Genomic DNA, 25,463 nt, shown 5'->3' with positions numbered 1-25,463 from the left:
ACTCCACAGAAAGAATTCTGCTGCTTGGTCTGTTTTGTGCCACATTCTGTTCTCATTATTTCAGAAGAAGTAAAGTCAGAGGGGTTTCACTCCAAAACCTTTATGAAGGAGTTTCCAGGTTTCACATCTCCAGGGAACAGCTGATCTTACAGTGCCTCTTATGGGAAACATGTCCTAGCAGGTGAGTGAAATGAATGAAGAGGATCTCCCCCTGCAGCTCCTGATCACTCCTGTCCACAGCAGAAAGGTGAGGAAAGTGTTATTTATCTGCACTCTTCGTGTTGATGATCACTGAGCAAAGCAAATGGTATTAAATCAGGAGTAATCATTTTTGAGTCTCACTCCTCATTCGGAGAACTTTGCCATTACTGGTTCTTTTCCTCAGTTTCCTGTATTCATTTTCACCTCTACATTTGCAGTTGAGAAAGTGCTAAAAACTGGAATGTTCTCACAGTATTCTTGGAGGATGTTTTTGTACAGCACTCGGGAATCTCAAACTCCAAATGTGTTTCATCTTGTCAGTCTTGAATATCATTTCCCTAAATATTCCTAAATATTTTATGTCCCTCCTCTTTCTCTCATAGGCTATTGTGTAGATTTTGTCATTCTAATGCTCTGGAATAGGTTACAGCTAAATCAGAGAATTAGAGCAGACTGAGAAAGGAGAAACATCTGCCTAAGTGATTAAGGATTGTTTACAAGTGGTTCTCTGCACAATGTCCAAGGATTGCGGAGAACACCAAGAATTTCTGCTGCTTTTGGCAAAAACTCTCTCTGGGGGTGAAATCTGCATCCAGACTATTTATGTTGGCAGACACCACTGAAAAGATTAAATTGTGTTAAGTTCTGGGTATTTGAACTCATTTGCCTGATGGGCAGAATAATAAGGTTAAATTAACCTGTATAAGGTTCTGCTAAGGAAAAAGGCAGTAGTTCCAATGTTAAATAAGTAACTTTTCTTGAGGAATCAACTGTCACCAATGCTGAAATCTGTGCATCAAAGATGTGAGAATAAACAGCTACAAGTGAAGACATGGGACAAGGGGTAAAAGACATAGGCAGGCCCATGATCTGTTTTTTTGGTTCCTGTGGGATTCCTAGAGATGAAATTTCCTTGTAGGAAATGTTTAATAACATCTTTTGCTCTTTCACCTTTGTGAGCAGAGGCAAAGATTGCTCCTGAGAATCTTCTATGGAAACATGTATACATTTGAAGCAACCAAAAGACACATAATGGGTCACATGCTTTGCCAAATCTGTAAATTGTGAAGCCCTCTAGGATTCTCTCCTGCCCCAAGAGACAGCAGAGAATATTTCTGGCAGTCAGGGCATGTAGTGACATCGTGTGTTAGTTTGTTTATTACCTTCTGTTAGGAATCCTGGCAGAGAAGAATGACAATCTACATACATGACAAAATAGGGATGCTGTTCCTGAGAAAGGATAAAAATTAAAGTTTTAAGCAAGGAGTATAACTGGTCATTAGTAACTGTCTCCACGAATGAATTTTCAGCTCCCTCAACAATACCTGTGAAATAAGCAGAATCAGCTACCAAATTAAAAAGTCATGTAACAAAACAAACAACAGGACTAAATTTTTATTAATTATCTTTATCAAACGTTTAACCTAATTAATGGTTTGTAACAGTCTGAGAGAGAATTTTAAGTCCCAAATATTTCTTGGGTGATGTTTGCTGTGTCTTTTCCTCTGCAATGGTCAGTCCAGCTTGTTGGGTGGCTGTGATGGTGACTTTCAAAGTTGAATGTAAAATGGAGTATTTTTAGCTGCAATAAGTATATTATCTATATAATGATAAACAACTGCTTGTGGATGATTCTGGTGAAGGGGTGCTAGAACTTTACCTTTATGCATTTAGGCTTAGGTTTACTAGGCTTTTGCTTTATATCTACAAAGTCTGGAGCAGGTGTGTTACCATCAGGCATTTGCATGAGTGCTTTCCTTGCTGCATTTTTAATATCATCAGGCACTGGCTTTGGGAGGTTTGCAGCCTAATCTTGGGTTCTGGGTATGAGCTCCCTCCCCAGCTGAGTGTTCTAGTGTTAGCATTGCCTGTGCCTGGTCCTCAGCACTGTAAAGCAACAACTGATTTAACACGAAACAATTGATGTAACAATCTCTTCCACCCCCTTTCCCACAGGGTGAATTCAGCCGGAGACAGCAGCACGGTCATCACGTGCTGTATGTCATGAGGGGTTAAAAGATATGCAGTGAAAATAGCTTGCATTCGACTGCTGAAGAAAGGAGAAGCCTGTCCATAGCTTTCGGCAGCCTTACAGTCTTTGTATTTCCCTGTAGGCTCGAGGTTCCCATCTAGGACCAGCTCTTCCCCTTCTGTCCTTTACCATACTAGTCTGGCTCTTCTGCCACGGATCAGTGGAATCACTGGCTCTAGAAGGGATTAGGTTTTCCTCTGAGGAGGGCGGAGGATGCAAGCACAGTGTTGTTATTGCTGGAAGGGTAAAGGCAGAGCTGGTGCTCTGGCGCAGGCACAGCCATGGGGACATTGCCACGGCCGTGTTGGAGAGCAGCGCTTCGGGGAGCACGGTGGGCGTGGCTCTGGCTGCCCAGGAGGAGCGTGGCCCGGGGCATGCTGGGAGTTGTAGTCAGGAGCCGTGGGGTGCAGTTGAAGGGGGACCGTTGAGGCAGCATGGTGCCTCTGGTGGCATAGACGTTAGCAGGGTGGTTAGCAGGTAATACAACACGATATTCAGATGGACAGGAGAGAGGCTGGGGTGGTGAGGAGCAGGAAAGGCAGGGGGAATCCGAGAGGGATCTCAAGCAGAGGACGCAGAAGGGAATGCAGGGTAGCTGAGTAACTTGTGTCGAGTTCCATTCTAGGGCAGTCTGCGGGAGGACAGGGGAAGGAACACGAAGGGGCAGGGGTTGCGATTTGCACTGCTTCTGTGTCTGGGACAGGTTGCACCCTGGCGTTCCATCCCCAGGGTGAGGGAGTTAAAAGCAGTCTCGGTTTGGGAAGGGATCCTGCAGAGGGAAGTGGCCCCGGACCCCCCGGATTCCTGCCACACCAGCAAGGCCAGGGAGGGGCCGAGCGCCGGCAGTTGCTGCTCTTTGGCTTTGAGCGTTCTGAGAATCACACAGAAAGCAGGCACACCACGAGACGGTCCCCCTCGGTAGCTTGGTCATAAAGCGTGACGCCCACAAAATTCCAAAATCCCACAGAGAAGATTCCACAGTCCGTGCCGTGTTGTGCAGCACTGCACGGGGCCGAGCCGGGGCTGCAGCCGGGGAGGCACAAGCGGCCGGGCTGGGCAGGGCCCTGTGGGCGGGTGAGAGCAGGGCCCTGGCTGCGGCAGAGCCGGGCACAGCGCTACTGGCTACAGTTGCCAGGAAGTTCCGAAACACCCAATTTAGAGGGTTTCAACTCCTGATTTTTGGCCTTTCTTCTGTGGATCGCCCAGAAAAATTTAGAGTTATTGTATTTGTCCCTGTCTAGTCTTGACAGTCTTATTCCCATAATAATCGGGATTAGGTGGGGTATGCCCACCGGGCTGGGCTAGGAGCAGCAGGAATAAGTGTCTCTTTTCTCTACTTACCTGCTTTTTCTGGCAGGCATCCAAAAGATCTGATTCCGAGGGTTGCTTGTAACCATGTCAGGCCGGCTGATTTAATCCACAGCAGAGAAAATAAAAGGTCCTTATGACTGGTAAAACCCAGTGAAATCAAACAGAAGATCCCTCAATATGAGGTCCCTGTTTGGGCGCCAGTCATTGTAGTTTTCACTCACTGTAACCCGTAGTTCAACTTGGCCCAGGAAACTGACAAAAAAGGGAGGGGAATGATGGTCTTGCCAAAAAAAAACCCCAAAAAACTTTAATAGCAAAATAACAAACATGGAAACTGCAGAGTCTGGGGACATTGTCCAAAGATGGGGGGGAGGGGGTGTGGCAAATATTACAAGGTATAGGGATCTTCTAAGGGCAAGGATCCAGTCAGGAATGTGAACTCAGAACATGACCTTATTTGTAAAAGGTACTGAAGCAACTGAGAACAAGAACCAGAAACCTGATCAAAAATAGGATAGATCTGTTAACATATTGGTTCCCATGACCCCACTCTTCTTGCCATGAGAAGTTTTTTTCAGTGTCCTGTTTCCCATGGCCTCAGGCTGATGCCACCTGCCTATGCAACTGAGGTTAAGCCACCATTTATTCCAGCTGGATGAGATTCCACAGTTGTTGTTTTTGTTGCAGGATTCATAGCAACAACTCCGCTAATTTTATTAAACTCAAGGTGACTCTGCTTATTCCTTCTATATAGCATAATGCTAAATATTCACGTCACAAAAATACAGGAAACATGATATAAAACGAGGATGTGTGTAAGCAACCTATTTATTCACAATGGTTTGCATTCGTTTATCCGACATCGTACGTGGGTCAGCATCCAATAACTGGATTCGCTTAATGTCTTTTCTTTCATTCCAGGTGACTGATTCCTTAGATGTACACCTGATTCCTTCCCCTCATCATCTGATAAAACATCATTTATCATGAGGACATTTCTTAAATCCTGGATTCCTCAGTGTTTGTGGATTCTCAGGTCACCTTCCAGAACATTCCATGAAAACATCAGGCTTCTTACATCTTCGATAGTTCCCCATTTTGAATCTATAATCCAGGGTGAAAAGGAAGTGCCAGAATATTTCAACTTTGCAAGTGATGTCTTAGATAAGTGGACACAACTGGAAAAGGTAGTATTTGTCTTTTATTTTATAGACATTGAATTGTGGTTTTAACCCCAGCTGTCAACTGAGAACCACAGAGCCCCTGGATATCACACACACACATCCACACACATCCAGCGGGATGGGGAGGAGAAACAGGAGGAAAAAAGGTAAAACCCATGAGTTGAGGAAAGAACCGTTTAAGAATTGAAATATAATAATAATCATCATCATATTAGTAGCAGTAGTAGCTCACTGTCCACTGGTTGATGCCCAGCCCATCCCCAAACACCTCCCAGCAAACTTCCTCCCAGGTTGTAAACTGAGCAGGACCTCCTGTGATGTGGAATATCCCTTCAGGCAGTTCAGGTCAGCTGTCCTGTCCACGATCTCTCCCAGCTTCTTGTGCAGCTGAGTGTGGGAAACTGGAACGTCCTTGACTTACAGTAAGCACTGCTTAGCAACAACTAAAGCATCAGTGTGTTATCAATACTGCCCTGATCCTAAATTCATAAACCACACACTTCACCAGGACATAGTAAGGGAATTGACTCCATTCCAGACTAAATGAGGAGAAAGTGGAAAGAATGTCAGATGATACAAATCCATTTTCCTCATGGGTACTAGGCAGTATCGGCTGCAGAGTGGAAAGCATTATTTTCTTTTGGTTATCAGAAATACAGGTGTCACTCTAAGAGAATGATTGCCAGGGATGTTTTCTTAGTTAAGCGTTATTTTGTATTGAAGTGAAATTTTTTAAAGTTTTTCTTATTATTATGTCTTCTTATGTGTTGAAGGAGGGAAGAAAACCAGCAAATCCAGCTTTTTGGTGGGTCAATGATAAGGGAGAGGAGGTGAAGTGGAGCTTTGAGGAGTTGGGCTCTCTGTCCAAGAAGGCAGCCAATGTCCTTTCTGAGGCCTGTGGTTTGCAGAGAGGAGACAGAATTGTGGCAATTCTGCCTCGTGTTCCTGAGTGGTGGCTCCTGAACGTGGCCTGCATACGAGCAGGTGAGTGACTCACGGACTCGGTGGCTGCCGACAGAAAGCAAACAGAGCCTACAAGCCATCTATTAGATGAGGGTGAAGAAAATGCAAACAGGAATATTCTGTTGGGGCCTCTACAGCTGCTCTTTTGGCTAGAGGGAGAATTGCCTGCACCCACACAGGAAGCACAGACATGGTCCAGTCAAAATCAATGAATTCAGCCAGTGAGGGCTGAATGGCTGCAACCAAAGGCCACACTTGGCCACATACATTGGAAGGGAGCTGAATTTATCATGGAAGAACTTGGAGTCATTAATAATTCAATAGATCTGTTTTGCTCTGCTTTTAAACTGATAAACATCCATGATGGATAAAATCAGCATCAACAGAGAGACATAATCAAGACATTTTGGGAAATGCTGAGTTTTCTCAATTGCCTCTTGCTTTTTTCCAGGAATTGTCCTTTTTCCAGGAACAACCCAACTAACTGCCAAAGACATCTTATACCGACTCCAGACTTCAAAGGCCAAGTGCATTGTTACCAATGATGCCCTGGCACCTGTAGTGGAATCTGTCCTGTCTGACACCCAGTTCCTGAAAACCAAACTCATTGTAGGCCAGGGGAGCAGGGATGGGTGGCTGAACTTCAAAGAACTCCTTGCGTGAGTATCCAGCTCTTTTCTTTCCAGTTCTTTGAGGTTTTGGGAGCTGTATCATTCAGGTGACATTGCTGAGTTGTGGGGGTAATTTTCAAAATACAAATAAGTTACTTTTCTGTCAACTTGCAGCACTGTGATTACACTGCATTAAGTACATCTTCATGCAACCCAGGTTTTGGGACCCAAGTTCAGGTCCTTCAGCTTCTTCTTGCTCTTCACCCTTGTGATTCAGAGTATATGTGACAAGCAAAATGTGTTCTCTAATTTTTCCCTGTGATATATAATGGATTTAGTAAGATCATATAATTTGAGGCAGCTTTCCTGTTGATCTCCTAAACATTAAAAATACTTCTTCCTTGGAGGAAAACTGCATGCAGTGACCAGAATACATAATTTCTTCTGAAGGGCTGCATCTGCTGAACATATATGTACGAAGACGAGGAGTAACGACCCAATGACTGTGTATTTTACCAGCGGAACTACAGGCTTCCCAAAAATGGTGCTGCATTCCTACTGCAGTTACGGCATTGGATTTGTAACCACTGGCAGGTATTACCTTGCAGTTCCCCCCAGGGTCCTGATTAAGTGCTGTGATCAGCACTAAACTGAACATGAGACCATAACATTCCAGTAAATGTAGGCATTTCATCACTGTAGGATTTGCAGCTTCTTCATCTTTCCTCTCTCATGGTAAAACCCGTGTTATTAAAACCTTCTTGAAGGCCCAGGTGAGCTCATTATGTGCAGAGTTGTGTCACTTGCAAGGCTGAAAGCAGAGGAGCAATAAGGAGAGTGTCCCTACAAGCACACCAGAGGAAGTCAAGTGCTCTCATGTTGGGTCAACCTTCCCTGAGAACCAAAGCAACCTTGGGCTGTTTCATTATACCTTAAAAGTTAAATCTGTGGCTTGGTGCTGATTTGCTTTCCCTGAACGTCTTTTTCATCTCTGCTTTTTCATCAGGCGTTGGCTGGGCTTGGGTCCTTCAGATATCATGTGGAATACCTCTGATACTGGCTGGGCAAAATCAGCCTACAGCAGTGTTTTTTCACCATGGATCTGTGGAGCCTGTGTCTTTATACACCATATGCCAGTGTTTCAACCAGAAATTATTGGAACTGTGAGTAATCCCCGCCTCCCAAGCAATCCAAAGGTACCAGAATGCCTATTCCTCTTCCCAGCTCTTTTTCAAAACCACTCAGCTGGATGATTCTCCTCAACATTGGCCTCTTGTGTGGGGCAGAAACCTTGACTTTCCCAAGAATACTGGAAAAGTTGTAGTAGTGTTCCCTATCTCAATTAGGCTTGAGCCTGGGACACAGACACCTTGGAAACCCCCCCAAAAAACCCTTAACTGGAACTACTGCTCTCACTGGTCCTTCATTTACATGAGTGACTTCAGTTGAACAGAAAGTTCCATATTGTGCAGGAGTTGGACTGCCTGGTACAGCATGTTTAGGGTTTTTATCTTGCAGACATTTGAGCAGGTAAATTGTGTTTATCACCTGCACATTCACAAGGTCAGGCCCAGCATTACACTTTCTTTTCAGCACAATAATTTCCTGTTTTTCTAGACTCTCTCAAAATATCCCATCACCGCCTTCTGCACAGCTCCCACTGGGTTCCGCATGCTGGTCCAACATGACATGAGCAGGTACAGCAGGGAAGGGAGGGAGGCTGGGGTACAATGCTGGGACACCTCTGCAGGCTTAGGTCCTTGGGTTCCTTAGTTCTCTTTTTCAGTTCAAGGAAACCTAATTAGCAAAGCTTGCTCTCAGTAAAGGGCACTCTCTGTTTTCAAATGTGAGAAGAATTAGCCACACCATAGGCTACCTGGGCTTCAGGACTGGCTCTTTGAATAGGCAGCACAGAGGAAACAAAGGAGATTTTTTTTTTTAAGCTGTCACTTCCTCTGAATTTAGGCTTCACAGTTCAATTGAAGTCAATGTTTTGGGCAGCATTGGATCAGGGAGCTACTGGTGCACCATGGAGTTGTTCTCACATGCTTGAGAATGAATGGAGCAGTTAGAGGATTCCACATGCTGAGAGTTACTTGGCAGCTGTTCTTCCTGACTTGTTACTCTGTAAAATACCCAGCTTGTGAGAAGTGGTTTGCAAGGGGTTTTCACATCTTGGTAAGGTACTCATTCTTGTCACATAGGTCTTTCATCCTGCCAAAAGCCAGTCAGGTTTTAGCAGAGAGCTCAGGCTCTGTCATCCTATTCAGCCTTTCCTTCAGTCTTAGGTGTACTTGGAAAGCCGAGGAAGTCGGTTTAGTTAAGGTTGCTCCCTGCTCATTTTAGGAGTTAAGAGAATTATTTCATTTGCTCTTCCTCTCAAGGTACAAGTTCCTGAGTCTGAAGCACTGTGTAACTGCAGGGGAAGCTCTCAATCCTGAGGTGTTTTCCCAGTGGAAAGCCCAGACAGGGGTGGATATCTTTGAAGGATATGGCCAGAGTGAAACAGTACGTTTGCATTATTTCTTGTAGTATACCCATTCAAAGGTAAGACTACTAGAGCCATGGTGTCCTTGATAAAGCAATGGAAATGGTTAGAATCGTTTACATGATTAAAAAAAAATGACTTTGTATAATTATGATTATACAGTTCTAGAATCAGCAAGCTGCATATTCTAGATAGTTTAGACCCCTGCAAAAACCTTGCCAGAGACACTTCACATCAAATAAGTTTTAGGAGATCTCTTTCTCATCTTTACTTCAAAATAACCCCTGAACACATAATTTGCTCCAACTATCAATTTGGCCTGTCTGAGTTTTTAATGGCAAATATTAAACCAGCTCACATCCCTGACTTCTCTGTAAGTGAACATTAACAAAACTATTAAGAGCTAGATCTCAGGCTTTCTCTCATTTTGCCCTTGAAATGGTCCCAAATTAATTGTCCCAGTATTGAAATAAGATCTGTAATAATAATCTGCTGTCCTGCAAAATAAAAGTCAAGAGTTTGCAGGACAATCCACTGGCTCAGACTCAACAGAACAAAGCTCTCACAGGTCTGACCTGAAATGCCTCTCAACCCCTCTGGTGTTCTCAAAAAACCACAGTGCTTTGGTCCCCATTTAGCCCTTGTCACACAAACTGATGGAAAGACGCCTGATGCAAACAAATAACAAAGTTTACAAGATATTGCAACAATTTTAAAAAATATTTTAAAAATCTATTCTGCAGGTGGCACTCTGTGCCAATGTAAAAGGAATGAAAATTAAACCTGGCTCTTTGGGAAAACCTGTTCCCCCTTTTGATGTGCAGGTATGTGGACAGAACAGTAAGGCAGTGCTGTGTCCCTTCTGTGGCCTGCACTGAGCTGCAGCAGATGTTCCTGTGAGCTGATCAAAGCAGCCCTGCTGTGTGTGTCCTTTCTGCAGATCGTAGATGAGCAAGGGGCCGTGGTGCCTCAAGGAGAAGAGGGCACCATTGCTGTCCGGGTGAAGCCCAAACGGCCCTTCTGTCTGTTCTCCGAGTACTTGGTGAGCCTGACTTGCTGTGCCTGTGTCTGCTCAGGCACCCAGGAGACACCCAGGGCAAAGGTCTGCCAGGAGCAGAACTCCATGCAGAATCTCAGAAAGTCTCACTGGGTTACTCGAGGATTTTGAGCCTGATCAGTGTGTGGTGATGCTGAGGGGCAGGACATTCTTAAGAAAGCATAGACCCAGGCAAACTTAAAGACATTCTCCCCTGCAACTGAACTATCATAATTAATAAGCTATCTATGTTTTTAATCCTTTTCTGAACCCCCATAATATTTGGATATTTGTAGCATACTCAAGCAACAACTTGTAAAATGTAATTGCTCACTAAGGGACAAGAAACTTCTACAAGACCAATACTATAGCTTCTGGTTTTCATTCTGTCTTCTGTTGTCAAAGTGTTTTTTTGTGTGACCAAGAGGTTACACTGGATGTAGAGGTCCTGTAGGTCAATGCAAACAATGAAGTTTTCCTGCAGGTGACCTCATTTCAGTTTTGATCCTGTCAGTTAAGGGTAAATAGTTTATTTTGACATGAGGTTATTGTAGCAACCACTTCCAATGATAAATCATCTCCCTGAACAGAGTGGGTTACACATTTTTGTGGGTCACACATTTGCTTTGATGGATGGGCATTTTGATAGAGCACAACTTTTCTCTCTAGAACAGAAATCTCTACATACATTCTTTAGTGTGTTGTGCTCTTTTCCACCTGTCACACACTTCAGGCACCAAAGTGCTAATTAACATGGCTTTTTAGTTGAAAACATGAAACAGTACTGAACACACTTATTTTGAGAACAACTGAAAAAATTATTGTTGTCATTTTTTTGCATCACTGCTAAGGAAATGCATTATGTTTCAGTAATAATCAGGTACCTTTTCTGAAGTATTTGATTGTTGCCAGGATAATCCAGAGAAAACTGCTGCCACTCTGTGTGGAGATTTTTATCTCACTGGAGACAGAGGCTTTATGGATGAAGAGGGATATATCTGGTTTGTTGGAAGAGCTGATGATATCATTAACTCTGCTGGGTAAGGCATCTCCTGTTGGATCTGCCTGATGAAATGCAGCCTGGCAAGGCCAAGGACTGGTCCCTGCTGCTGGGCTGAGCTGTCTCTGTGCTCCCCAGGTACCGCATTGGCCCCTTTGAGGTGGAGAGTGCATTGATAGAGCACCCAGCAGTGGTGGAGGCGGCTGTGGTCAGCAGTCCCGACCCAGTGCGAGGGGAGGTAAAGCAAAATAGGGAAAAATATCCTTAAAAGAATTACCCTTTCTACTAAGTATCAACTTCCTTATAAGTACCAGGCTTCCCTGGAATTCAATCTGTTGAATATTTTAAAAATAGGCTAATTTTTTAAAAATCCATATCTTAATCAAACTTTCAATATCAGAATTATTTCTTTGTTTGCCATTTTTATGTGGAAAAATATTTTAGCTTTTCAGACTAATTAACACTTGTTTTTGTCTAAGCAATGAAATTTTGATTATTTCTTGTTTTGTCACTTAGTGCAGTGTAGCAGTGACATCCAGAGTGTTTCGTTTTTGTTTTACATTTTCAACATTGCAACGTTTCTTTGAGCAACAGAGTCAAGATTTTCATCTTAATTAGGATATAACTTAAAGGGAAATAAGAAAAAAATCCCCTGCTCCAGAATGGGTCCTTCATAGCACAGCATTCTCTAGTAATCAGCTAATGAAAAGGGAAAACAAAGAAAAAGATCAAATTTTGGCATTCTGAATTTTGACATTCACTTTTCAAAACAAATGTATTCCCTTATTGCCACCTCTGGAAGTTAATGGAACCCTTTCATTTTTGTGGCACAGGTGGTCAAAGCTTTTGTTGTTTTAGCTCCTCTCTATGAATCACATGATCAAAAAAAATTAGCTGATGAGCTTCAACAACATGTCAAGAAGGTGACTGCACCATACAAGTATCCAAGGAAGGTAAGTACAGCCCAAAAAGACAGGTTCTCTCATTGTACCTGAAACTGAGCATTTTTTGTCCCACCTCAGCTCTTTTCAACACCTTTCTGACAAACACTCCAACCAGAGTTAGATAAAATAAAGTAGATGACAGGGTCTGCTGCAGCTGCAGCCTTGGGTTGGCTGTGTGAGCTCGAATGCACCCAGGGGGAGGCAATGGTGGTGAAATTTTGCTTCATGATGCCCAGTCTTTCTTTCATGGAGTACTGGGCTTTTCACAGCAGCTCAAATGGGCAAGGCATTCAGTCAGCATTTCATGCTGACTCTGCAGCTTCCCATCCTTTTAGCCCCAACCATAATGAAAATGTGTCTTTCCTTCAGCTGGGAATTTAAACTGATGTATTTTTGCCTTTCAGGTGGAGTTTGTTAAGGAGCTACCAAAGACAGTCACTGGGAAAATCCAGAGAAATGTTCTAAGGAGCAAAGAGTGGGGAAAAGCATAAAAAGAGCAAGAGTGATCTGGAAAACAAGGAGAGAAATATTCTATTACCTGTACCAGCCATAAGACATCAAACATGGCACATGTTTATGACCTAGAACACAGGAAAACAAGGAGAGAAATATTCTATTACCTGTACCAACCATAAGACATCAAACATGGCACATGTTTATGACCTAGAACACATGGAAACATTGCAAATAAGAAACTGTGGAAGAAAAAGTAGACCATACTCAAACAAAGTGTAACTACAACTCTTAGAGACATAAAATTAAAAGAGAAGTTAATAAAAATAATCTTTGTCCTGTGGTGGCTATCAGCAGCACAATAATATATTCTTGTCAATAACTACCACTGCACCATTGTCAAATTCTTTCAGAGTGGGAAGAAAAACAATTTCTTTTTAATTCTTCTCTTCATCATGATGAATTTGTGATGTACTTAAATGGTTAAAGTTGAGGCAAAAGAAGACCCAAAATGCTTTAGGTTAAGGTGCAAATGACACACAAATAACAATGGTGTAAATGATTACACGAAAAAAAGTTACTCCACAGAAAGAATTCTGCTGCTTGGTCTGTTTTGTGCCACATTCTGTTCTCATTATTTCAGAAGAAGTAAAGTCAGAGGGGTTTCACTCCAAAACCTTTATGAAGGAGTTTCCAGGTTTCACATCTCCAGGGAACAGCTGATCTTACAGTGCCTCTTATGGGAAACATGTCCTAGCAGGTGAGTGAAATGAATGAAGAGGATCTCCCCCTGCAGCTCCTGATCACTCCTGTCCACAGCAGACAGGCCAGGAAAGTGTTATTTATCTGCACTCTTCGTGTTGATGATCACTGAGCAAAGCAAATGGTATTAAATCAGGAGTAATCATTTTTGAGTCTCACTCCTCATTCGGAGAACTTTGCCATTACTGGTTCTTTTCCTCAGTTTCCTGTATTCATTTTCACCTCTACATTTGCAGGTGAGAAAGTGCTAAAAACTGGAAGGTTCTCACAGTATTCTTGGAGGATGTTTGTGTACAGCACTCGGGAATCTCAAACTCCAAATGTGTTTCATCTTGTCAGTCTTGAATATCATTTCCCTAAATATTCCTAAATATTTTATGTCCCTCCTCTTTCTCTCATGGGCTATTGTGTAGATTTTGTCATTCTAATGCTCTGGAATAGGCAAGTTACAGCTAAATCAGAGAATTAGAGCAGACTGAGAAAGGAGAAACATCTGCCTAAGTGATTAAGGATTGTTTACAAGGGCTCAGTGTTTCTCTGCACAATGTCCAAGGATTGTGGAGAACACCAAGAATTTCTGCTGCTTTTGGCAAAATATCTCTCTGGGGGGGAAATCTGCATCCAGACTATTTATGTTGGCAGACACCACTGAAAAGATTAAATTGTGTTAAGTTCTGGGTATTTGAACTCATTTGCCTGATGGGCAGAATAATAAGGTTAAATTAACCTGTATAAGGTTCTGCTAAGGAAAAAGGCAGTAGTTCCAATGTTAAATAAGTAACTTTTCTTGAGGAATCAACTGTCACCAATGCTGAAATCTGTGCATCAAAGATGTGAGAATAAACAGCTACAAGTGAAGACATGGGACAAGGGGTAAAAGACATAGGCAGGCCCATGATCTGTTTTTTTGGTTCCTGTGGGATTCCTAGAGATGAAATTTCCTTGTAGGAAATGTTTAATAACATCTTTTGCTCTTTCACCTTTGTGAGCAGAGGCAAAGATTGCTCCTGAGAATCTTCTATGGAAACATGTATACATTTGAAGCAACCAAAAGACACATAATGGGTCACATGCTTTGCCAAATCTGTAAATTGTGAAGCCCTCTAGGATTCTCTCCTGCCCCAAGAGACAGCAGAGAATATTTCTGGCAGTCAGGACATGTAGTGACATCGTGTGTTAGTTTGTTTATTACCTTCTGTTAGGAATCCTGGCAAAGAAGAATGACAATCTACATACATGACAAAATAGGGATGCTGTTCCTGAGAAAGGATAAAAATTAAAGTTTTAAGCAAGGAGTATAACTGGTCACTATTAACTGTCTCCAGGAATGAATTTTCAGCTCCCTCAACAATACCTGTGAAATAAGCAGAATCAGCTACCAAATTAAAAAGTCATGTAACAAAACAAACAACAGGACTAAATTTTTATTAATTATCTTTATCAAATGTTTAACCTAATTAATGGTTTGTAACAGTCTGAGAGAGAATTTTAAGTCCCAAATATTTCTTGGGTGATGTTTGCTGTGTCTTTTCCTCTGTAATGGTCAGTCCAGCTTGTTGGGTGGCTGTGATGGTGACTTTCAAAGTTGAATGTAAAGATGGATCATTTTTAGCTGCAATAGGTATATTATCCATATAAGAATAAACAACTGCTTGTGGATGATTCTGGTGAATGGGTGCCAGAACTTTACCTTTATGCATTTAGGCTTAGGTTTACTAGGCTTTTGCTTTATATCTACAAAGTCTGGAGCAGGTGTGTTACCATCAGGCATTTGCATGAGTGCTTTCCTTGCTGCATTTTTAATATCATCAGGCACTGGCTTTGGGAGGTTTGCAGCCTAATCTTGGGTTCTGGGTATGAGCTCCCTCCCCAGCTGAGCGTTCTAGTGTTAGCATTGCCTGTGCCTGGTCCTCAGCACTGTAAAGCAACAACTGATTTAACACGAAACAATTGATGTAACAATCTCTTCCACCCCCTTTCCCACAGGGTGAATTCAGCCGGAGACAGCAGCACGGTCATCACGTGCTGTATGTCATGAGGGGTTAAAAGATATGCAGTGAAAATAGCTTGCATTCGACTGCTGAAGAAAGGAGAAGCCTGTCCATAGCTTTCGGCAGCCTTACAGTCTTTGTATTTCCCTGTAGGCTCGAGGTTCCCGTCTAGGACCAGCTCTTCCCCGTCTGTTCTTTACCATACTAGTCTGGCTCTTCTGCCACGGATCAATGGAATCACTGGCTCTAGAAGGGATTAGGTTTTCCTCTGAGGAGGGCGGAGGATGCAAGCACAGTGTTGTTATTGCTGGAAGGGTAAAGGCAGAGCTGGTGCTCTGGCGCAGGCACAGCCATGGGGACATTGGCACGGCCATGTTGGAGAGCAGCGCTTCGGGGAGCACGGTGGGCGTGGCTCTGGCTGCCCAGGAGGAGCGTGGCCCGGGGCATGCTGGGAGTTGTAGTCAGGAGCCGTGGGGTGCAGTTGAAGGGGGACCGTTGAGGCAGCATGGTGCCTCTGGTGGCATAGACGTTAGCAGGGTGGTTAGCAGGTAATACAACACGATATTCAGATGGACAGGAGAGAGGCTGGGGTGGTGAGGAGCAGGAAAGGCAGGGGGAATCCGAGAGGGATCTCAAGCAGAGGACGCATAAGGGAATGCAGGGTAGCTGAGTAACTTGTGTCGAGTTCCATTCTAGGGCAGTCTGCGGGAGGACAGGGGAAGGAACACGAAGGGGCAGGGGTTGCGATTTGCACTGCTTCTGTGTCTGGGACAGGTTGCACCCTGGCGTTCCATCCCCAGGGTGAGGGAGTTAAAAGCAGTCTCGGTTTGGGAAGGGATCCTGCAGAGGGAAGTGGCCCCGGACCCCCCGGATTCCTGCCACACCAGCAAGGCCAGGGAGGGGCCGAGCGCCGGCAGTTGCTGCTCTTTGGCTTTGAGCGTTCTGAGAATCACACAGAAAGCAGGCACACCACGAGACGGTCCCCCTCGGTAGCTAGGTCATAAAGCGTGACGCCCACAAAATTCCAAAATCCCACAGAGAAGATTCCACAGTCCGTGCCGTGTTGTGCAGCACTGCACGGGGCCGAGCCGGGGCTGCAGCCGGGGAGGCACAAGCGGCCGGGCTGGGCAGGGCCCTGTGGGCGGGTGAGAGCAGGGCCCTGGCTGCGGCAGAGCCGGGCACAGCGCTACTGGCTACAGTTGCCAGGAAGTTCCGAAACACCCAATTTAGGGGGTTTCAACTCCTGATTTTTGGCCTTTCTTCTGTGGACCGCCCAGAAAAATTTAGAGTTATTGTATTTGTCCCTGTCTAGTCTTGACAGTCTTATTCCCATAATAATCGGGATTAGGTGGGGTATGCCCACCGGGCTGGGCTAGGAGCAGCAGGAATAAGTGTCTCTTTTCTCTACTTACCTGCTTTTTCTGGCAGGCATCCAAAAGATCTGATTCCGAGGGTTGCTTGTAACCATGTCAGGCCGGCTGATTTAATCCACAGCAGAGAAAATAAAAGGTCCTTATGACTGGTAAAACCCAGTGAAATCAAACAGAAGATCCCTCAATATGAGGTCCCTGTTTGGGCGCCAGTCATTGTAGTTTTCACTCACTGTAACCCGTAGTTCAACTTGGCCCAGGAAACTGACAAAAAAGGGAGGGGAATGATGGTCTTGCCAAAAAAAAACCCCAAAAAACTTTAATAGCAAAATAACAAACATGGAAACTGCAGAGTCTGGGGACATGGTCCAAAGATGGGGGGGAGGGGGTGTGGCAAATATTACAAGGTATAGGGATCTTCTAAGGGCAAGGATCCAGTCAGGAATGTGAACTCAGAACATGACCTTATTTGTAAAAGGTACTGAAGCAACTGAGAACAAGAACCAGAAACCTGATCAAAAATAGGATAGATCTGTTAACATATTGGTTCCCATGACCCCACTCTTCTTGCCATGAGAAGTTTTTTTCAGTGTCCTGTTTCCCATGGCCTCAGGCTGATGCCACCTGCCTATGCAACTGAGGTTAAGCCACCATTTATTCCAGCTGGATGAGATTCCACAGTTGTTGTTTTTGTTGCAGGATTCATAGCAACAACTCCGCTAATTTTATTAAACTCAAGGTGACTCTGCTTATTCCTTCTATATAGCATAATGTTAAATATTCACGTCACAAAAATACAGGAAACATGATATAAAACGAGGATGTGTGTAAGCAACCTATTTATTCACAATGGTTTGCATTCCTTTATCCGACATCGTACGTGGGACAGCATCCAATAACTGAATTCACTTAATGTCTTTTCTTTCATTCCAGGTGAATGATTCCTTAGATGTACACCTGATTCCTTCCCTTCATCATCTGATAAAACATCATTTATCATGAGGACATTTCTTAAATCCTGGATTCCTCAGTGTTTGTGGATTCTCAGGTCACCTTCCAGAACATTCCATGGAAACAACAGGCTTCTTACATCTTCGATAGTTTCCCATTTTGAATCTATAATCCAGGGTGAAAAGGAAGTGCCAGAATATTTCAACTTTGCAAGTGATGTCTTAGATAAGTGGACACAACTGGAAAAGGTAGTATTTGTCTTTTATTTTATAGACATTGAATTGTGGTTTTAACCCCAGCTGTCAACTGAGAACCACAGAGCCCCTGGATATCACACACACACATCCACACACATCCAGCGGGATGGGGAGGAGAAACAGGAGGAAAAAAGGTAAAACCCATGAGTTGAGGAAAGAACCGTTTAAGAATTGAAATATAATAATAATCATCATCATATTAGTAGCAGTCCTAGCTCACTGTCCACTGGTTGATGCCCAGCCCATCCCCAAACACCTCCCAGCAAACTTCCTCCCAGGTTGTAAACTGAGCAGGACCTCCTGTGATGTGGAATATCCCTTCAGGCAGTTCAGGTCAGCTGTCCTGTCCACGATCTCTCCCAGCTTCTTGTGCAGCTGAGTGTGGGAAACTGGAAAGTCCTTGACTTACAGTAAGCACTGCTTAGCAACAACTAAAGCATCAGTGTGTTATCAATACTGCCCTGATCCTAAATTCATAAACCACACACTTCACCAGGACATAGTAAGGGAATTGACTCCATTCCAGACTAAATGAGGAGACAGTGGAAAGAATGTCAGATGATACAAATCCATTTTCCTCATGGGTACTAGGCAGTATCGGCTGCAGAGTGGAAAGCATTATTTTCTTTTGGTTATCAGAAATACAGGTGTCACTCTAAGAGAGTGATTGCCCAGGATGGTTTGCTTAGTAAAGCATTATTTTGTATTGAAGTGAAACTTTTTAAAGTTTTTCTTATTATTATGTCTTCTTATGTGTTGAAGGAGGGAAGAAAACCAGCAAATCCAGCTTTTTGGTGGGTCAATGATAAGGGAGAGGAGGTGAAGTGGAGCTTTGAGGAATTTGGCTCTCTGTCCAAGAAGGCAGCCAATGTCCTTTCTGAGGCCTGTGGTTTGCAGAGAGGAGACAGAATTGTGGCAATTCTGCCTCGTGTTCCTGAGTGGTGGCTCCTGAACGTGGCCTGCATGCGAGCAGGTGAGTGACTCACGGACTCGGTGGCTGCCGACAGAAAGCAAACAGAGCCTACAAGCCATCTATTAGATGAGGGTGAAGAAAATGCAAACAGGAATATTCTGTTGGGGCCTCTACAGCTGCTCTTTTGGCTAGAGGGAGAATTGCCTGCACCCACACAGGAAGCACAGACATGGTCCAGTCAAAATCAATGAATTCAGCCAGTGAGGGCTGAATGGCTGCAACCAAAGGCCACACTTGGCCACATACATTGGAAGGGAGCAGAATTTATCATGGAAGAACTTATATGATTGGAGTAATTTATAATTCAATAGTTCTGTTTTGCTCTGCTTTTAAACTGATAAACATCCATGATGGATAAAATCAGCATCAACAGAGGTCTCATTTTGAGAAATGCTGAGTTTTCTCAATTCCTTCTTGCTTTTTTCCAGGAATTGTCTTTTTTCCAGGAACAACCCAACTAACTGCCAAAGACATCTTATACCGACTCCAGGCTTCAAAGGCCAAGTGCATTGCTACCGATGATGCCCTGGCACCTGTAGTGGAATCTGTCCTGTCTGACACCCAGTTCCTGAAAACCAAACTCATTGTAGGCCAGGGGAGCAGGGATGGGTGGCTGAACTTCAAAGAACTCCTTGCGTGAGTATCCAGCTCTTTTCTTTCCAGTTCTTTGAGGTTTTGGGAGCTGTATCATTCAGGTGACATTGCTGAGTTGTGGGGGTAATTTTCAAAATACAAATAAGTTACTTTTCTGTCAACTTGCAGCACTGTGATTACACTGCATTAAGTACATCTTCATGCAACCCAGGTTTTGGGACCCAAGTTCAGGTCCTTCAGCTTCTTCTTGCTCTTCACCCTTGTGATTCAGAGTAGATGTGACAGGCAAAATGTGTTCTCTAACTTTTCCCTGTTATATATAATGGATTTAATAAGATCATATAATTTGAGGCAGCTTTCCTGTTGATCTCCTAAACATAAAAATACTACTTCCTTGGAGGAAAACTGCATGCAGTGACCAGAATACATAATTTCTTCTGAAGGGCTGCATCTGCTGAACATATATGTACGAAGACGAGGAGTAACGACCCAATGACTGTGTATTTTACCAGCGGAACTACAGGCTTCCCAAAAATGGTGCTGCATTCCTACTGCAGTTACGGCATTGGATTTGTAACCACTGGCAGGTATTACCTTGCAGTTCCCCCCAGGGTCCTGATTAAGTGCTGTGATCAGCACTAAACTGAACATGAGACCATAACATTCCAGTAAATGTAGGCATTTCATCACTGTAGGATTTGCAGCTTCTTCATCTTTCCTCTCTCATGGTAAAACCCTTGTTATTAAAACCTTCTTGAAGTCCCAGGTGAGCTCATTATGTGCAGAGTTGTGTCACTTGCAAGGCTGAAAGCAGAGGAGCAATAAGGAGAGTGTCCCTACAAGCACACCAGAGGAAGTCAAGTGCTCTCATGTTGGGTCAACCTTCCCTGAGAACCAAAGCAACCTTGGGCTGTTTCATTATACCTTAAAAGTTAAATCTGTGGCTTGGTGCTGATTTGCTGTCCTTGAACATCTTTTTCATCTCTGCTTTTTCATCAGGCGTTGGCTGGGCTTGGGTCCTTCAGATATCATGTGGAATACCTCTGATACTGGCTGGGCAAAATCAGCCTACGGCAGTGTTTTTTCACCATGGATCTGTGGAGCCTGTGTCTTTATGCACCATATGCCAGTGTTTCAACCAGAAATTATTGGAACTGTGAGTAATCCCCGCCTCCCAAGCAATCCAAAGGTACCAGAATGCCTATTCCTCTTCCCAGCTCTTTTTCAAAACCACTCAGCTGGATGATTCTCCTCAACATTGGCCTCTTGTGTGGGGCAGAAACCTTGACTTTCCCAAGAATACTGGAAAAGTTGTAGTAGTGTTCCCTATCTCAATTAGGCTTGAGCCTGGGACACAGACACCTTGGAAACCCCCCCAAAAAACCCTTAACTGGAACTACTGCTCTCACTGGTCCTTCATTTACATGAGTGACTTCAGTTGAACAGAAAGTTCCATATTGTGCAGGAGTTGGACTGCCTGGTACAGCATGTTTAGGGTTTTTATCTTGCAGACATTTGAGCCTGTAAATTGTGTTAATCACCTGCACATTCACAAGGTCAGGCCCAGCATTACACTTTCTTTTCAGCACAATAATTTCCTATTTTTCTAGACTCTCTCAAAATATCCCATCACTGCCTTCTGCACGGCTCCCACAGGGTTCCGCATGCTGGTCCAACATGACATGAGCAGGTACAGCAGGGAAGGGAGGGAGGCTGGGGTACAATGCTGGGACACCTCTGCAGGCTTAGGTCCTTGGGTTCATTAGTTCTCTTTTTCAGTTCAAGGAAACCTAATTAGCAAAGCTTGCTCTCAGTAAAGGGCACTCTCTGTTTTCAAATGTGAGAAGAATTAGCCACACCATAGGCTACCTGGGCTTCAGGACTGGCTCTTTGAATAGGCAGCACAGAGGAAACAAAGGAGATTTTTTTTTTTTAAGCTGTCACTTCCTCTGAATTTAGGCTTCACAGTTCAAGTGAAGTCAATGTTTTGGGCAGCATTGGATCAGGGAGTTACTGGTGCACCATGGAGTTGTTCTCACATGCTTGAGAATGAAGGGAGCAGTTAGAGGATTCCACATGCTGAGAGTTACTTGGCAGCTGTTCTTCCTGACTTGTTACTCTGTAAAATACCCAGCTTGTGAGAAGTGGTTTGCAAGGGGTTTTCACATCTTGGTAAGGTACTCATTCTTGTCACATAGGTCTTTCATCCTACCAAAAGCCAGTCAGGTTTTAGCAGAGAGCTCAGGCTCTGTCATCCTATTCAGCCTTTCCTTCAGTCTTAGGTGTACTTGGAAAGCCGAGGAAGTCGGTTTAGTTAAGGTTGCTCCCTGCTCATTTTAGGAGTTAAGAGAATTATTTCATTTGCTCTTCCTCTCAAGGTACAAGTTCCTGAGTCTGAAGCACTGTGTAACTGGAGGGGAAGCTCTCAATCCTGAAGTGTTTTCCCAGTGGAGAGCCCAGACAGGTGTGGATATCCATGAAGGATATGGCCAGAGTGAAACAGTACGTTTGCATTATTTCTTGTAGTATACCCATTCAAAGGTAAGACTACTAGAGCCATGGTGTCCTTGATAAATCAATGGAAAAGGTTAGAATCGTTTACATGATTTAAAAAAAAATGACTTTGTATAATTATGATTATACAGTTCTAGAATCAGCAAGCTGCATATTCTAGATAGTTTAGACCCCTGCAAAAACCTTGCCAGAGACACTTCACATCAAATAAGTTGTAGGAGATCTCTTTCTCATCTTTACTTCAAAATAACCCCTGAACACATAATTTGCTCCAACTATCAATTTGGCCTGTCTGAGTTTTTAATGGCAAATATTAAACCAGCTCACATCCCTGACTTCTCTGTAAGTGAACATTAACAAAACTATTAAGAGCTAGATCTCAGGCTTTCTCTCATTTTGCCCTTGAAATGGTCCCCAATTAATTGTCCCAATATTGAAATAAGATCTGTAACAATAATCTGCTGTCCTGCAAAATAAAAGTCAAGAGTTTGCAAGACAATCCACTGGCTCAGACTCAACAGAACAAAGCTCTCACAGGTCTGACCTGAAATGCCTCTCAACCCCTCTGGTGTTCTCAAAAAACCACAGTGCTTTGGTCCCCATTTAGCCCTTGTCACACAAACTGATGGAAAGACGCCTGATGCAAACAAATAACAAAGTTTACAAGATATTGCAACAATTTTAAAAAATATTTTAAAAATCTATTCTGCAGGTGGCAATCTGTGCCAATTTAAAAGGAATGAAAATTAAACCTGGCTCTTTGGGAAAACCTGCTCCCCCTTATGATGTGCAGGTATGTGGCAGTTGTGGGTAGAAGAGTAAGGCAGTGCTGTGTCCCTTCTGTGGCCTGCACTGAGCTGCAGCAGATGTTCCTGTGAGCTGATCAAAGCAGCCCTGCTGTGTGTGTCCTTTCTGCAGATCGTAGATGAGCAAGGGGCCGTGGTGCCTCAAGGAGAAGAGGGCACCATTGCTGTCCGGGTGAAGCCCAAACGGCCCTTCTGTCTGTTCTCCGAGTACTTGGTGAGCCTGACTTGCTGTGCCTGTGTCTGCTCAGGCACCCAGGAGACACCCAGGGCAAAGGTCTGCCAGGAGCAGAACTCCATGCAGAATCTCAGAAAGTCTCACTGGGTTACTCGAGGATTTTGAGCCTGATCAGTGTGTGGTGATGCTGAGGGGCAGGACATTCTTAAGAAAGCATAGACCCAGGCAAACTTAAAGACATTCTCCCCTGCAACTGAACTATCATAATTAATAAGCTATCTATGTTTTTAATCCTTTTCTGAACCCCCATAATATTTGGATATTTGTAGCATACTCAAGCAACAACTTGTAAAATGTAATTGCTCACTAAGGGACAAGAAACTTCTACAAGACCAATACTATAGCTTCTGGTTTTCACTCTGTCTTCTGTTGTCAAAGTGTTTTCTTGTGTGACCAAGAGGTTACACTGGATGTAGAGGTCCTGTAGGTCAATGCAAACAATGAAGTTTTCCTGCAGGTGACCTCATTTCAGTTTTGATCCTGTCAGTTAAGGGTAAATAGTTTATTTTGACATGAGGTTATTGTAGCAACCTCTTCCAATGATAAATCATCTCCCTGAACAGAGTGGGTTACACATTTTTGTGGGTCACACATTTGCTTTGATGGATGGGCATTTTGATAGAGCGCAACTTTTCTCTCTAGAACAGAAATCTCTACATACATTCTTTAGTGTGTCGTGCTCTTTTCCACCTGTCACACACTTCAGGCACCAAAGTGCTAATTAACATGGCTTTTTAGTTGAAAACATGAAACAGTACTGAACACACTTATTTTGAGAACAACTGAAAAAATTATTGTTGTCATTTTGTGCATCACTGCTAAGGAAATGCATGATGTTTCAGTAATAATCAGGTACCTTTTCTGAAGTATTTGATTGTTGCCAGGATAATCCAGAGAAAACTGCTGCCACTCTGCGTGGAGATTTTTATCTCACTGGGGACAGAGGCTTTATGGATGAAGAGGGATATATCTGGTTTGTTGGAAGAGCTGATGATATCATTAACTCTGCTGGGTAAGGCATCTCCTGTTGGATCTGCCTGATGAAATGCAGCCTGGCAAGGCCAAGGACTGGTCCCTGCTGCTGGGCTGAGCTGTCTCTGTGCTCCCCAGGTACCGCATTGGCCCCTTTGAGGTGGAGAGTGCATTGATAGAGCACCCAGCAGTGGTGGAGGCGGCTGTGGTCAGCAGTCCCGACCCAGTGCGAGGGGAGGTAAAGCAAAATAGGGAAAAATATCCTTAAAAGAATTACCCTTTCTACTAAGTATCAACTTCCTTATAAGTACCAGGCTTCCCTGATATTCAATCTGTTGAATATTTTAAAAATAGGCTAATTTTTTTTAAATCAAACTTTCAATATCAGAATTATTTCTTTGTTTGCCATTTTTATGTGGAAAAATATTTTAGCTTTTCAGACTAATTAACACTTGTTTTTGTCTAAGCAATGAAATTTTGATTATTTCTTGTTTTGTCACTTAGTGCAGTGTAGCAGTGACATCCAGAGTGTTTCGTTTTTGTTTTACATTTTCAACTTTGCAACATTTCTTTGAGCAACAGAGTCAAGATTTTCATCTTAATTAGGATATAACTTAAAGGGAAATAAGAAAAAAATCCCCTGCTCCAGAATGGGTCCTTCATAGCACAGCATTCTCTAGTAATCAGCTAATGAAAAGGGAAAACAAAGAAAAAGATCAAATTTTGGCATTCTGAATTTTGACATTCACTTTTCAAAACAAATGTATTCCCTTATTGCCACCTCTGGAAGTTAATGGAACCCTTTCATTTTTGTGGCACAGGTGGTCAAAGCTTTTGTTGTTTTAGCTCCTCTCTATGAATCACATGATCAAAAAAAATTAGCTGATGAGCTTCAACAACATGTCAAGAAGGTGACTGCACCATACAAGTATCCAAGGAAGGTAAGTACAGCCCAAAAAGACAGGTTCTCTCATTGTACCTGAAACTGAGCATTTTTTGTCCCACCTCAGCTCTTTTCAACACCTTTCTGACAAACACTCCAACCAGAGTTAGATAAAATAAAGTAGATGACAGGGTCTGCTGCAGCTGCAGCCTTGGGTTGGCTGTGTGAGCTCGAATGCACCCAGGGGGAGGCAATGGTCGTGAAATTTTGCTTCATGATGCCCAGTCTTTCTTTCATGGAGTACTGGGCTTTTCACAGCAGCTCAAATGGGCAAGGCATTCAGTCAGCATTTCATGCTGACTCTGCAGCTTCCCATCCTTTTAGCCCCAACCATAATGAAAATGTGTCTTTCCTTCAGCTGGGAATTTAAACTGATGTATTTTTGCCTTTCAGGTGGAGTTTGTTAAGGAGCTACCAAAGACAGTCACTGGGAAAATCCAGAGAAATGTTCTAAGGAGCAAAGAGTGGGGAAAAGCATAAAAAGAGCAAGAGTGATCTGGAAAACAAGGAGAGAAATATTCTATTACCTGTACCAGCCATAAGACATCAAACATGGCACATGTTTATGACCTAGAACACGTGGAAACATTGCAAAAAACAAACTGTGGAAGAAAAAGTAGCAATACTCAAACGAATTGTAATTACAACTCTTAGAGACATAAAATTAAAAGAGAAGTTAATAAAAATAATCTTTGTCCTGTGGTGGCTATCAGCAGCACAATAATATATTCTTGTCAATAACTACCACTGCACCATTGTCAAATTCTTTCAGAGTGGGAAGAAAAACAATTTCTTTTTAATTCTTCTCTTCATCATGATGAATTTGTGATGTACTTAAATGGTTAAAGTTGAGGCAAAAGAAGACCCAAAAT

General features: G+C 43.2%; 2 protein-coding genes across 5 annotated transcripts; both read left to right on the top strand.

Moving 5' to 3' along the window:
• The first annotated feature begins 42 nt into the window (after positions 1 to 42).
• Positions 43 to 12,534, top strand: LOC132081037 (acyl-coenzyme A synthetase ACSM3, mitochondrial-like). 2 transcript variants are annotated; one of them, XM_059484521.1, is made up of 14 exons: positions 43 to 181; positions 4,466 to 4,731; positions 5,502 to 5,712; positions 6,143 to 6,350; positions 6,753 to 6,896; positions 7,309 to 7,465; positions 7,920 to 7,999; positions 8,687 to 8,810; positions 9,534 to 9,614; positions 9,731 to 9,832; positions 10,739 to 10,866; positions 10,965 to 11,064; positions 11,660 to 11,779; positions 12,175 to 12,534. In XM_059484521.1, exons 2-14 carry the CDS (start codon positions 4,531 to 4,533, stop codon positions 12,259 to 12,261), a joined length of 1,743 nt encoding a protein of 580 aa, XP_059340504.1. In that variant the 5' UTR covers positions 43 to 181; positions 4,466 to 4,530; the 3' UTR covers positions 12,262 to 12,534. The 2 variants fall into 2 exon arrangements, with proteins under 2 accessions (XP_059340504.1, XP_059340503.1); XM_059484520.1 differs by having other exon boundaries at positions 43 to 247.
• Positions 12,535 to 17,308: 4,774 nt separating this feature from the next.
• Positions 17,309 to 25,280, top strand: LOC132080879 (acyl-coenzyme A synthetase ACSM4, mitochondrial-like). 3 transcript variants are annotated; one of them, XM_059484249.1, is made up of 13 exons: positions 17,309 to 17,545; positions 18,317 to 18,527; positions 18,956 to 19,163; positions 19,565 to 19,708; positions 20,121 to 20,277; positions 20,732 to 20,811; positions 21,500 to 21,623; positions 22,348 to 22,428; positions 22,554 to 22,655; positions 23,561 to 23,649; positions 23,787 to 23,886; positions 24,470 to 24,589; positions 24,985 to 25,280. In XM_059484249.1, exons 1-13 carry the CDS (start codon positions 17,345 to 17,347, stop codon positions 25,069 to 25,071), a joined length of 1,704 nt encoding a protein of 567 aa, XP_059340232.1. In that variant the 5' UTR covers positions 17,309 to 17,344; the 3' UTR covers positions 25,072 to 25,280. The 3 variants fall into 3 exon arrangements, with proteins under 3 accessions (XP_059340232.1, XP_059340230.1, XP_059340233.1); XM_059484247.1 differs by having other exon boundaries at positions 23,561 to 23,688; XM_059484250.1 differs by lacking the exon at positions 22,554 to 22,655 and having other exon boundaries at positions 23,561 to 23,688.
• The last annotated feature ends 183 nt before the right edge of the window (positions 25,281 to 25,463 follow it).

This window comes from Ammospiza nelsoni, chromosome 17, assembly GCF_027579445.1.
Source record: "Ammospiza nelsoni isolate bAmmNel1 chromosome 17, bAmmNel1.pri, whole genome shotgun sequence".
NCBI lineage: Eukaryota > Metazoa > Chordata > Aves > Passeriformes > Passerellidae > Ammospiza > Ammospiza nelsoni.
Note: the sequence above shows the minus strand (reverse complement) of the source record. Positions and strands in the feature narration are given on the sequence as shown.

Coding starts and splice junctions, on each gene's coding strand:
- LOC132081037 (XM_059484521.1), top strand. CDS start 4,531: ATGAGGACATTTCTTAAATCCTGGATTCCTCAGTGTTTGTGGATTCTC. Junction 7,466..7,919: donor AACCAGAAATTATTGGAACT/GTGAGTAATCCC, acceptor CTGTTTTTCTAG/ACTCTCTCAAAATATCCCAT. Junction 8,811..9,533: donor GATATGGCCAGAGTGAAACA/GTACGTTTGCAT, acceptor TCTATTCTGCAG/GTGGCACTCTGTGCCAATGT.
- LOC132080879 (XM_059484247.1), top strand. CDS start 17,345: ATGAGGACATTTCTTAAATCCTGGATTCCTCAGTGTTTGTGGATTCTC. Junction 18,528..18,955: donor CGTGGCCTGCATGCGAGCAG/GTGAGTGACTCA, acceptor GCTTTTTTCCAG/GAATTGTCTTTTTTCCAGGA. Junction 20,812..21,499: donor GTCCAACATGACATGAGCAG/GTACAGCAGGGA, acceptor CTTCCTCTCAAG/GTACAAGTTCCTGAGTCTGA.